The sequence below is a fragment of the Macrobrachium nipponense genome, chromosome 13 (genome assembly GCF_015104395.2).
Source record: "Macrobrachium nipponense isolate FS-2020 chromosome 13, ASM1510439v2, whole genome shotgun sequence".
In the NCBI taxonomy this organism is placed as follows: domain Eukaryota; kingdom Metazoa; phylum Arthropoda; class Malacostraca; order Decapoda; family Palaemonidae; genus Macrobrachium; species Macrobrachium nipponense.
The window spans coordinates 6129327-6141826 of NC_087206.1; the positions used below are offsets into that span (position 1 = coordinate 6129327).

Here is a 12500-nt window from a genome sequence, read left to right on the forward strand (position 1 = left end):
TGCAATTATATTTCACAGGTTGCGGTGATATCACACGGGTTGCTGTTATATCTGAAAGGTTACATTTATACTCTTAAGGTTGCAATTATATATTAAAGGCCGCCATTTTAAAAGCTGCAATTACACTTTACAGGTTGCAATGATACGTTGCAGGTTGCAATTATATCTTCGATGTTGATACTATACCTTAAAGGGTCACAATTATATCTAAAAGTTACAGGTGCAATTATATCTTACGTGTTGCAATGATACGTCTATGTTTCAGTTATATTAAATCTTACATGTTACAGTTATATCTTAAAGGTTGTAATGTAATCTTGAAGGCTGTAAGCATATTTTAAAGGCGCAACTATGTCGTGCATGTTGCAATTATAGCCTAAATGATGCGATCATACCTTACTTGTTGTTAATTATAACTTAAAGGTTACAATGCTATCTTGAAGGCTGTAGGTATATTTTTAAGGCGCTACTGCCCAACATGTTGCAATGATACGTTCTATGTTGCAATTATCTTACATGTTGCAATGATACTCTCTATGTTGCAATTAAGTCTTCCATGTTGCAATAACCCAGGCATCTTACAACTATATTTTACTTGCTGCAATAATACGTTAAAGGTTGCAACAGTATCTTCAGGGTTTGATTATATTTCAAAAATTATATCTAAATTTTGCAATGACATCTTGCAGGTTGCACCGCTCCTGACGGGCGCCAAGGGACTTGCATCTCCATCCTCAAGTGCCCGCCTCTGAGACAGCTCCTCATTCAGATCGGACTGGGCAATGCCCCATTCAGCGAACTTCGAAAGTTAGTAGATCTGAGGTTTTCGTTCAGAAGTCCTTTCAAAGTTGCGTTCATATAGGTCACATCAAAGAGGGCAGTAAACGGCTTTGATAGTCAATAAGATTCCCTTTTTCTTTTTTTAAAGGGTAGATGGAAGTCTGGTGATGTCGTCGAGGGGTGGGGTTATTAAGGGAGACTGAGGGCGAAATGCCCCCGTCGTCCCAAAGCCTAAAAAGCTGATTACGTTGGGTAGAAGAAGGAAGAGGTCTAAACTGCATTTACAGGGATGGATTCGTCTCTTGATAGATGAAATCGCAGAAATCAGTATAACAACGAAGATTCCACAAGCTGGAACTCATAATAAAAAAATGCAATTTCTTCAACATCTTCGAATTAGTTAGCGGTAAAAGACAGTTGTCATGCGAAGGTAACAAAGTGAATTTCTCTTACACCTTTGAATCCCACCTCTGTTGAAGACAGTTATTAGACAAAGGTTTATAAGTTTCTGTTACACACCTGATTCAGTTTTCAGTAAAAAGACACAGTTCTGAGGCAAAGGTAAAAAGGGGAATTTATTTGACATGTTTTCAGTAAAAAGACACAAGTTTTGAGGCAAAAAAGGGGTACAATTTCTTTCAATCGCATTTTGGTAAAAGACAGTTCTTAGGCAAAGGTAAAAAGGGGAATTTATTTGACACCTTTCAAGCATTTTGGTAAAAGACAGTTCTTAGGCAAAGGTAAAAAGGGGAATTTATTTGACACCTTTCAATCGCCTTTTGGTAAAAGACAGTTCTTAGGCAAAGGTAAAAAAGTGAACTTATTTGAAACCTTTGAATCGCTTCTCGGTAAAAGACAGGCGAGTAACAAGAGTCATCCTAGATCCTAATGTAAATCCTTCATTCCAGGACCATTTGTCTTCTTGACAAGGAACCTTACGTATGCTGTGTTCCTGACTCGAACTCGGCTAACGTACAACCACCACCCAACCCTTTCCCACCTCCGAGGGAAAAGGTGAGTAACAGGCAACTACTGGTCATTTAGTAATAAGATCAATTTGGTGCCTTCCTTTGCATATGAAAATCAAGGTTTATACGGAATATAATACAGTATAGGCCACAGGACAAGCGCTGGGACCTATGATGTCATTCAGCGCTGAAACGGAAATTGACAATAAAAAGGTTTGAAAGGCGTAACAATTGTTAGGAGAGGATGGAGAGTAGATAGAAGAAAGAGGATATGAAAGGAGGTACAATAAAAGGAATGAAATGGGTTGCAACTAGGCGACCGAAGGGATGTTGCAAAGAACACTAAGTAATGCCTACAGTGCACCACGTGAGGCGCACTGACAGCACTGCCACCCTAGGGGGGCTGTTACCTGTGATTAATGTCTGTTTTCTTTAACGAATGGTTTAAACTGACACCTTTCACAGATTGTCTAGTGAAGAGATAAAATTATTAGAAGGCACCGCACGTGACAAGGCCATCAATCATTTTGTAAAGATACACATAAATGAGCTGTCTATTTGTAGTGAAAATTTAGAATGATGCTTTGAATAGAATGCAAATCTCATCTGATATTCATAGGTTTAGAAACTGCATGATAGCAATGCATCTTTTACTATTAAAGGGTATTTAACAATAGGTAGGGGCCTACATACAATAAAAAAAAAATTCTTTATCAGTTGAGAAAACGTACAACATTATAAATATAATGATGATACCATATTTCACCCATAAGTATATCTTAGTTTTACCAGACCACTGAGCTGAATAACAGCTCTCCTTGGGATGGCCCAAAGGAGTAGATAGTTTTACATATCTAGGAACCAATTGGTCACCTAGCAACGGGACCTACAGCTTATTGTGGGATCCGAACCACATTATATCGAGAAATGAATTTCTATCACCAGAAATCAATTCCTCTGTTTCCCCGTTGGCCCAGCTTCAGACCTCCGGACTGATAGCAGAGTGCGAAAAACAATCGTCTAACGAGGAACTATTTCACCCATAGGGATAATATACTGACATGATGATAATGTATGAGCCTTAATGAAGCAATTGATACTGCATAAAATTCCTAGATCGAAGTAAACTGAAGCCTGACTAATAATCTCTGGAATTGTTTATTGGTAGATAAATATTATTCAAGTTTCTTGGCTTATGAAAATGAATTGTTTTGTAGAAATGTAAGAATCTCTTATAACACTTTCGTATTCAATCTTTTATAATTATGAATATATATATATATATATAGATATCTATATATATATTTATATATATATATATATATATATATATATATAATATATATATATATATATATAATATATTGCTACTGTGAAAATGCATATATCCCCTCTTTGACTGTATAAAATATTATGCATACAATTGCGCAACATTTTTTCAGATTCCTAGATAGCTTAAAGATAGGATGTTTAAAATGTGTGTTCAGATTTCTGCATTACATAATGTAATAGAATATACAACGTAGAATGTAGAAAGAGAGAGAATATCTTTGTCCGTTCAAAGCTAGAGTTGTTTTTCAAAATCTGTCAACACGTTTGATTAGAGACCTCGAGTCTTCATTGTGTTTTGGGATTCTGTCATCACGTATGATAAGGGACTTCTGCTTCAGTCGATCGAGACGAGCACGTGTCTTATTTGAACAGACTAGTCTCGTACGCGTATGTCTTTGCTGAGTGCCATGTGCACATTTCACATTTCTTTGTAAAGTTGCGTAAGATTTCAAAGCTTCTAGAAAGAATTATTGCCCAAAACGTTTTGTGTCATTTCCCCTGTCCAGCTTCCGTAAGGGAGAAGTTTTTCATTCGGACTTAGATACTCAAAGCAATCACATCTCTCTCTCTCTCTCTCTCTCTCTCTCTCTCTCTCTCTCCATCGCATAGCACTTTTGATTTTAAAGTAACGTAACGATTTCGTACTTATTGAATGGTCACTAGTAATTTGTAAATTTCAGATTTGATATTTATTAGAGTTTATTTAGTGTTATTTAGTGTTTTTTATGTAATCTGAACAAGCATTGTTCTGTAATGGCGCCTGGTTTTGTGAAAGTGTGAAACAAGCCTGCAGCAAAGAAAGATTTTGGTATACCAAAAAGGTATATTTTTATTAGTTGCAACTAATAACTGATAGGAACAGTGGTTAACTAATAACAGATGGTTACGAAGGTTTGGTAAAAACTAATAGTTACAATGGTTTGAGTGAAATTTACATTTTTACACATTGCAAATTTTTGTGTTTTGTGTTTTTTATTTTTTGTGCATTTGTTCATTTTCTTATTGAAGTGTGTCTTTTTATTTTATGTTCTGTGTGATTGGTACTTTTAAATTTTGGTGTTTTCCACATGTTTCTGTATTTTCATTTGCATTCACAATTTCATTAACTTAGCTATTTTCATTAACTAATCGTTGCACAATTAATTAAATTTAACACTTGTGAATTAATATGCATTTACCTAGAATTCTTTTCAAGTTTTATTGTTGTTTAGCACTTGTGAATTAATTTCCAATTTTCATTTATTGCCTAACACTTGAATTTCAATTGAATTAATTTTCTTGAATTTTGTGATAAATTGATTTTGATTTAATCTTACTTAATTGATTCAAGAATTAAACTTTACTTTGTTTTCAAGTAACAGTAATTTTCCCTGATATTGTGAATTTCAATTGTAAATTTTGAGTTTAATAATAAATTTTTTTATTAAAAATTTTTATAAGTGTTTTCTTTACTTTATACCAGTATATTTGCATTTAATTATATTGATGTTAGGTAGAAACATAGAGTGGTAATTGATCTGTTTTCCTTCAATTAACTTGAAGTGGCTTAGAACCAGGGAAGTACTTAGACTTCTGAAATCATGGAAATACTTAGACTTTTAAAGTTGTTGATGGAGTGATGCCCTTTGATTAATTTAATTACTTACAAGATTACCTCACACCTGTTTTGATGAACTTAGTCTGATTTTCTGCAATACTGGTAAGTTGTTAAGGGATCACTGTTGCCTTTAGAATATTCTGTCGTTTAGTACCTGTGATGAGGGTTCAGGTGTCTGGCTTTTGTGAGGTATCAATTAATGAATGGTAAGTGTAGTAACCAGATACTTGGCACTTCGTCACAAGTATTTAATGGTGCCCAGAGACCCGGGAAAACAGATTTCATTATCACTCTAGTATATACTGGTGGTGTTAGGGATATATTTTGTTAGGAGAGTGACCATATAATTTTGTTTTGCATTTATTGTATTGAATTGTAAGTTGATAACTTAGAGGAAAATGGCTCAGTTCAAGGTTCAGGAATTTTTAGCAGCCCCTTCCATCCAAGTGTTATCTGAAACCACTCTGACTAAGGCACAGTGGAGCGCTTCAGCAGTGGCATGTGGTGGTTATGTGTCTACTAGTATGGTAAAGGTACAAATAAGATGTATTGCTATGGAATCATTGATAAACTCTGGTAGAATAACTGATGAAGATTAGCTAGAATTGGCTCAAGAGTTGTTGAATGCAGCACGTGCTGATCTCATAAATAAGCAAGCAGAAAAGAAAGAGAAAAGTGATGCATTTAAAGTTTAAGGAACCTTTTAGATGCATTGAAAGCAAGAAGAAGAAAAAAATTGAATTAAGTTAAAAAAAAAAAAAAATGCATGCTGAAAGAGAGAGAATGCAAGCTGAAAGAGAAAGAATAGACAGGGAAAAACAAGAAAGAAGAGAAAGAGAAGAAAAAGCAGCAGAAGAGGAAAGAGAAAGGATAAAAGAGGAAAGAGAAATCGCAAGACATGAAAGGGAGATGGAATTGATAAGAGCTAGATCCACATTACCTGTAACACCGTCTAACACTAACCAAGGTAATCAAGACCCTGTATTTGATGTAGTAAGAAGTCAGAAGTTAATCCCTAAGTTTACTGAAGAAGCTCCAGATGAGTTCTTTTATCACTTTGAGAAAGTTGCTTCAAGGTATGGGATGGCCAAAAGATAAATGGTCAGTTTTGCTACAAAGTGTCTTGATTTGTAAAGGGAGAAGTGCTTATCTAGCCTTAACAACTGATCAGTGTAAAGACTACAAGGATCTTAAACACAGTGTGCTACAAGTTTACCAGATGACCCCAGAGTACTACAATGAAAGATTCAGAAATTTAAGAAAAGATGAGAAGGGAACATTCTTAGATTATGCTTACAAAGTGAGAAGGTGTTTCAAACGTTGGTTAGAAGCTGCTAAAGTTAAAACTTTTGATGTGTTAGAAGAGTTACTTGTTCTTGAACAGTATCTTAAGGGAATTCCTGAACATATAAGAGCCTATTTGAGAGAGAGAGAGGTGAAGAAATTTGACAAAGCTGCTACACTGATTGTAGATTACAATATAATTAGTAGTAAACGTAATTACAATGGCAAGTACCAGAGTCAACAACGGCCAGGTTTTAAGTCTTATCCAAATAACAGGAACAAATTTAATAGGAAACCTACAAATGATACTACCAAGAGTACACAAGGTAATACAAATCAGCAAGCTAATGTGAAATCCTCATCCAGTAGTGAAAGGTGACCAGGTGAAACAAACTACGAAGAGCAGTGTGGGAAAGAATCAGACTCCAGAGAAGAATGAAACTAAACAAGCTGAATGTTTAGCAACCAGTGGAAATGTTACTTCAAGCAGTGAGTGGCTTAGTAGTGTGGAGGCTTTTAAGCCATATATCTATGAGGGTATGCTGTCAACTCAAGAAGGAAGTGTGCAGGTACCAGTCAAGATATTATGTGATACAGGGAGTAACCATAGTGTGGTAGTACGTGGTTCTCACCCTCAGTTGAAGAAGAGTCTCACAGGAGATTCAGTTATTTTGAAGGGTATAGGAGGAGAGGAAGTAACTCCTATATGCCGCTTACACCTGTCATGTGAATTGGTGACAGGGAATGATGATTTTGCTGTAAAGGACTCACTGGCTGTTGAAGGTGTACATGTTCTGTTGGGAAATGAAGTTGGTGGTGTGCCATTTATTCCTTGTCCTGTAGTGACAGACAAACCATTGAGGATTAGTCCTACAGTAGAGCTGGAGAAGAATAACCCCCACCTGTTTCCTAGTTTTGTAACTACCAGAAGTATGAAGAGGACTACGACCGCAAGTGAAGGAACCGAGGGTTTACACACCCAAGAAGGATCAAATGAAGGATCTTTGTGCTTAGAATTGTTCCAGGGAAGTGATGTTTCCCATAGTGCTGACCAAGAAGAGATTTCCCAAGAAGATGAAGAAGACGACGATGATGAAGAAGAAGAACCTGATGTTCCTGAAGAGACTCCGAGTAGTCAAAGAGTTCCTGAAGACAGTAGTGAAACTACAATAGCTGAGTTAGCAGATATCGAGAATTCAACCCTAGAAAGTTGGTCAAGTGACAGGAGAGAAGCTAATGGACTTGCAGAAGAAGGATGCATCGTTAACTGATTTGTTCTTCAGAGTTGTTGATCGAGAAGAGATGCAACAAACTCCCACCTGTTATTATCTGAAGGAAAGTTTGCTGATGAGGAAGTATAGACCTACAGATATACCAGGAGATGCTGTATGGGGCGAATATCATCAAATTTTGATTCCATATTCGTTGAGAAAGCAAGTGGTTGCAGTAGCCCATGAGTCTGGACATATGGGAATCAGGAAGACTGTGGAGAAGATCATGAAATATTTTTTCTGGCCTGGACTTCCCAAAGATGTTAGCAGATTCTGTCGTGAGTGCCATACCTACTACATAGCTGGAAAACCGAATGAAACCATCAAGAAAGCCCCCTTATAACCTATAGAAGTTAGAGGAGAACCCTTTAGCAAAGTGATTATAGACATGGTTGGACCACTGCCAAAGACAAAGAAGGGAAATGAGTATTTTTTAACATTAATGTGTCCTGTGACAAGATATCCAGAAGCAATCCCTGTTACAAACATATCTGCCAAGATAGTTGCTGAAAAACTTGAGGAGTTTTTCTCAAAGTTTGGTATACCAGAAATAGTACAAAGTGACAGAGGGACAAACTTTACTTCAAAGTTATTCCAGGATGTGATGAATTTGTTAGGAGTGAAACAACAGTTATCCACTGCCTATCATCCAGAAACTCAAGGGGCCTTGGAAAGGTTCCATCAGACATTGAAAAGTATGCTGACAAAGTATTGTTCTGAGTCAGGAAGAGAATGGGATGTTGGTTTACCATTAATGTTGTTTGAAGTTAGGAGTGCTTATCAAGAAAGTATGGGATGTTCACCTAATGAAATGATTTTTGGAAGAGAAGTTAGAGGACCGTTGAAGATTCTTGCAGAAAATTGGGAAGGAAATCAAAAGGAAAGCCAAGGGGAGTATGTGAAGAACTTAAGGAAAGGGTTGAGAGATTAGAAAATTCTCTTTAGAAAATCTGAAAGTGAGTCAAGAGAAAATGAAAAGGAGATATGATGCTAAGACTAAGCTAAGAAGTTTTAGTATTGGTCAACAAGTGTTAGTATTCTTACCTGTCAAGAGATTTCCCCTCACTAATAAATTTCAAGGTCCTTACTAGATAATTCATGTATGTGTTGGTAAACGTCCGGTTCCCGATGTCCAAGTCTTGATAAACTTCACACAATACGACACTTCCAAAGTTCACTGCGCCATGTATGTGTTGGTAAACTCCTTAACCTTAAGTGGAGGGGCAAGGACACAACTTAAATGTAGGTTCTAAATGTCTATTATAGAAATATATACAAGATCCAGGGGACAAACAGCAGCCAGCTTAACAAACAGACAGATGAGACGAGACTGCCTCACGAAGGCAATAATTACAATGTTGCCAATACTTAAATGTTGCCATATCATATTACTGGACTTAACATGGGATACTCTAATGGCGCGCAACATGTGAAATAATGTTTGAACATAATAATAACATAATAATACTGGTACATGTGAAATGCGTCTTTTTCATGTACCTACAATTCAGAAGTTAAGTGATAGAACGTATGTGATTGAAACACCAGAAAGAAGAAAAAGACAAAGGAAGGTACATGTGAACCTCTTGAAACCTTATTTCTCAGAAACTAAAACTGAAATTGTGTCAGTAACCCAAACAACTTTATCTACAGAAGACAATGATGGCTACGAATTGGGAGCTGAAAGCAAGATGAATAATTCTTCAATTTTGGAAAATTTGGAGGATAAACTGAAACATCTGAGTGTTGAACAAGGTGAAGACTAAAGTGAAGTAATTAGAAGTTTCCCAGAAATTTTTTCAGATGTGCCTAGGCGTATTGATCTGACCAAGCATGAAATCAAGATTCAAGAAGATGGAAGACCTTTCAAGTAAAGAGCTTATCGCTTATCACCTTATCATTGAGATGTTTTGAAGAAAGAAGTTGAGTATTTGCTGCAACATGGATTAGCAGAACCCAGATCAAGTCACTTCAGTTCTCCATGTGTGTGTTAGTGAAGAAACCAGGTGGTTCATTTAGGATGTGTACTGATTATAGGAAACTGAATTCTATCAGTGTGGCTGATAATTATCCTTTGCCTCTTATAGATCAGTTACTTGATAATATTGGGCAAGCCAAGTTTGTTTCCAAGATAGACTTGTTGGAATGATATTATCAAATTCCCATAGATGAGAATGCCAAGTTGCTGTCAGCTTTTATTACTCCTTTTGAATCTTATCAGTATACTGTTCTGCCGTTTGGTCTGATGAATGCACCTGCAACATTTCAACGAGTGATGGATCAACTGCTAGGATCGATAGACGGAGTTGGTGTATACCTGGATGACATCGTGATTTACTCTACTACGTGGGAAGAACATCTGAAGATTCTGAGGAAAGTTTTCAAGAAACTTCAAGAAGCAAGACTAACAGTCAACCTAGAGAAGAGCGAGTTTGGCAAGGCAACTGTTGTACAGTATCTTGGGTTTGAAATTGGGAAAGGCCTTCTTGCTCCAGTAAATGCTAATGTAGAAGGTATCTGTAAGGCTACCCCCACCTACTACCAGGAAACAGCTACAGAGATTTTTAGGCATGGCTGGAATCTATCGTTGTTTCTGCCCAAATTTCTCAGCCATAGTAGCTCCCTTGACAGACTTAACTAGTCCCAAAGCTAAATTTGTTTGGACTCCAGAGTGTCAAGAATCCTTTGAGAAGGTAAAAGCCATTTTAACTTCAAGACCAGTACTTCAAGCTCCAGACTTCGACAAGAAATTTGTGATACAAGTTAATGCGTCGGACTGTGGCATTGGAGCTCTTTTCTTCAAGAAGATGAAAATAATATCTACCATCCTGTGTGCTTCATGTCTTCAAAATTGAAAAAACATTAGAAGGTATACTCGACAATCGAGAAGGAAACTTGACCCTTAATCACAGCACTGAAAAAATTTGAAGTGTATGTGAATAGACCTAGGAATGAAGAAATTTTAGTGTTGTCTGATCACAATCCACTATCATTTATCCAGAGAATGAAAAAACATAATCAAAGACTGACCAGTTGGTCTTTGTGCTTGCAACAGTATAACTTAAGAGTGCAGCACATTAGTGGCAAAAACAATGTAGTTGCTGATTATTTATCTCGTTGCGAATCGTTGGATTCAACACCATGATAAAAAATCTTCTGGGGGAGGTATATTATATATTGCTACTGTCAAAATGCATATATCCCCTATTTGACTGTATAAAATATTATGTATAAGATTGTGCAACATTTTTTCAGATTCCTAGATAGCTTAGAGATAGGATGTTTAAAATGTGTGTTCAGATTTCTGCATTACATAATGTAAAAGAATATATAACGTAGAATGTAGAAAGAGAGAGAATATCTTTGTCCTTTCAAAGCTAGAGTTGTTTTACAAAATCTGTCAACACGTTTGATTAGAGACCTCGAGTCTTCATTGTGTTTTGGGATTCTGTCATCACGTATGATAAGGGACTTCTGCTTTGTCTATCGAGTCGAGTACATGTCTTTTTTGAACAGACTAGTCTCGTATGCGTATGTCTTTGCCGAGTGCCATGTGCACATTTCACATTTCTTTGTTGTAAAGTTGCGTAAGATTTCGAAGCTTCTAGAAAGAATTACTGCCCAAAACATTTTATGTCATTTCCCCTGTCCAGCTTCCGTAAGGGAGAAGTTTTTCATTCGGACTTAGATACTCAAAGCAATCACATCTCTCTCTCTCTCTCTCTCTCTCTCTCTCTCTCTCTCTCTCCATCGCATAGTACTTTTAATTTTAAAGTAACGTAACGATTTCGTACTTATTGAATGGTCACTCGTAATTTGTAAATTTCAGATTTGATATTTATTAGAGTTTATTTAGTGTTATTTAGTGTTTTTTGTGGAATCTGAACAAACATTGTTCTGTAATGGCGCCTGGTTTTGTGAAAGTGTGAAACAAGCCTGCAGCAAAGAAAGAAATTGGTATACCAAAAAGGTAAAGTGTGTTATATCTTTATTAGTTGCAACTTATAACTGATAGGAACAGTGGTTAACTAATAACATATGGTTACAAAGGCTTGGTAAAAACAAATAGTTACAATGGTTTGAGTGAAATTTACATTTTTACACATTGCAAATTTTTGTGTTTTGTGTATGTTTATTTTTTGTGCATTTGTTCATTTTCTTATTGAAGTGTGTCTTTTTATTTTATGTTCTGTGTGATTGGTACTTTTTAAATTTTGGTGTTTTCCACAATTTAATTAACTTAGCTATTTTCATTAATTAATGGTTGCACAATTAATTAAATGTAACACTTGTGAATTAATTTGCATTTACTTAGAATTCTTTTCGAGTTTTATTGTTGTTTAGCACTTGTGAATTAATTTCCAATTTTCAATTATTGCCTTACACTTTTGAATTTCAATTGAATTAATTTTCTTGAATTTTGTGATAAATTAATTTTGATTTAATTTTACTTAATTGATTCAAGAATTAAACTTTACTTTGTTTTCAAGTAACAGTAATTTTCCCTGATATTGTGAATTTCACTTATAAATTTTGAGTTTAATAATAAATTTTTTTATTTAAAATTTTTATAAGTGTTTTCATTTCTAACCAGTATATTTGCATTTGATTATATTGATGTTAGGTAGAAACATAGAGTGGTAATTGATCTGTTTTCCTTCAATTAACTTGAAGTGACTTAGAACCAGGGAAGTACTTAGACTTCTGAAATCATGGAAATACTTAGACTTTTAAAGTTGTTGATGGAGTGATGCCCTTTGATTAATTTAATTACTTACAAGATTACCTCACACTTGTTTTGATGAACTTAGTCTGATTTTCTGCAATACTGGTAAGGTATCACTGTTGCCTTTAGAGTATTCAGTCGTTTAGTACCTGTGATGAGGGTTCAGGTGTCTGGCTTTTGTGAGGTATCAATTAATGAATGGTAAGTGTAGTAACCAGATACTTGGCACTTCGTCTCAATAAATATATATATATATATATATATATATATATATATATATATATATATATATAATATATATATATATATTTATATATATAATATATATATATATATATAGTGACGAAAGTGAATTTCACTTATAAATTTTTGAGTTTAATAATGAAGTTTTGTATTTAAAATTTTTATAAGCGTTTTCTTTATTTTATACCAGTATATTTGCATTTAATTATGATTAAATTTATGTTAGGTAGAAACATAGAGTGGTAATTGATCTGCTTTCCTTCAATTTACTTGAAGTGACTAGAACCAGGGAAAGTACT

The 12500-nt window shown here is 35.3% G+C and overlaps 1 protein-coding gene across 1 annotated transcript in view; it reads left to right on the forward strand.

Moving 5' to 3' along the window:
- LOC135225606 (chymotrypsin-like protease CTRL-1) overlaps window positions 1-12500 on the forward strand; it is a gene marked incomplete in the record, with an annotated part of 25969 nt that overhangs the window by 3169 nt on the left and 10300 nt on the right. Inside the window, 2 exon segments of the mRNA XM_064264903.1 lie at window positions 690-807; window positions 1689-1794. Coding sequence (XP_064120973.1) covers window positions 690-807; window positions 1689-1794 — 224 coding nt within the window.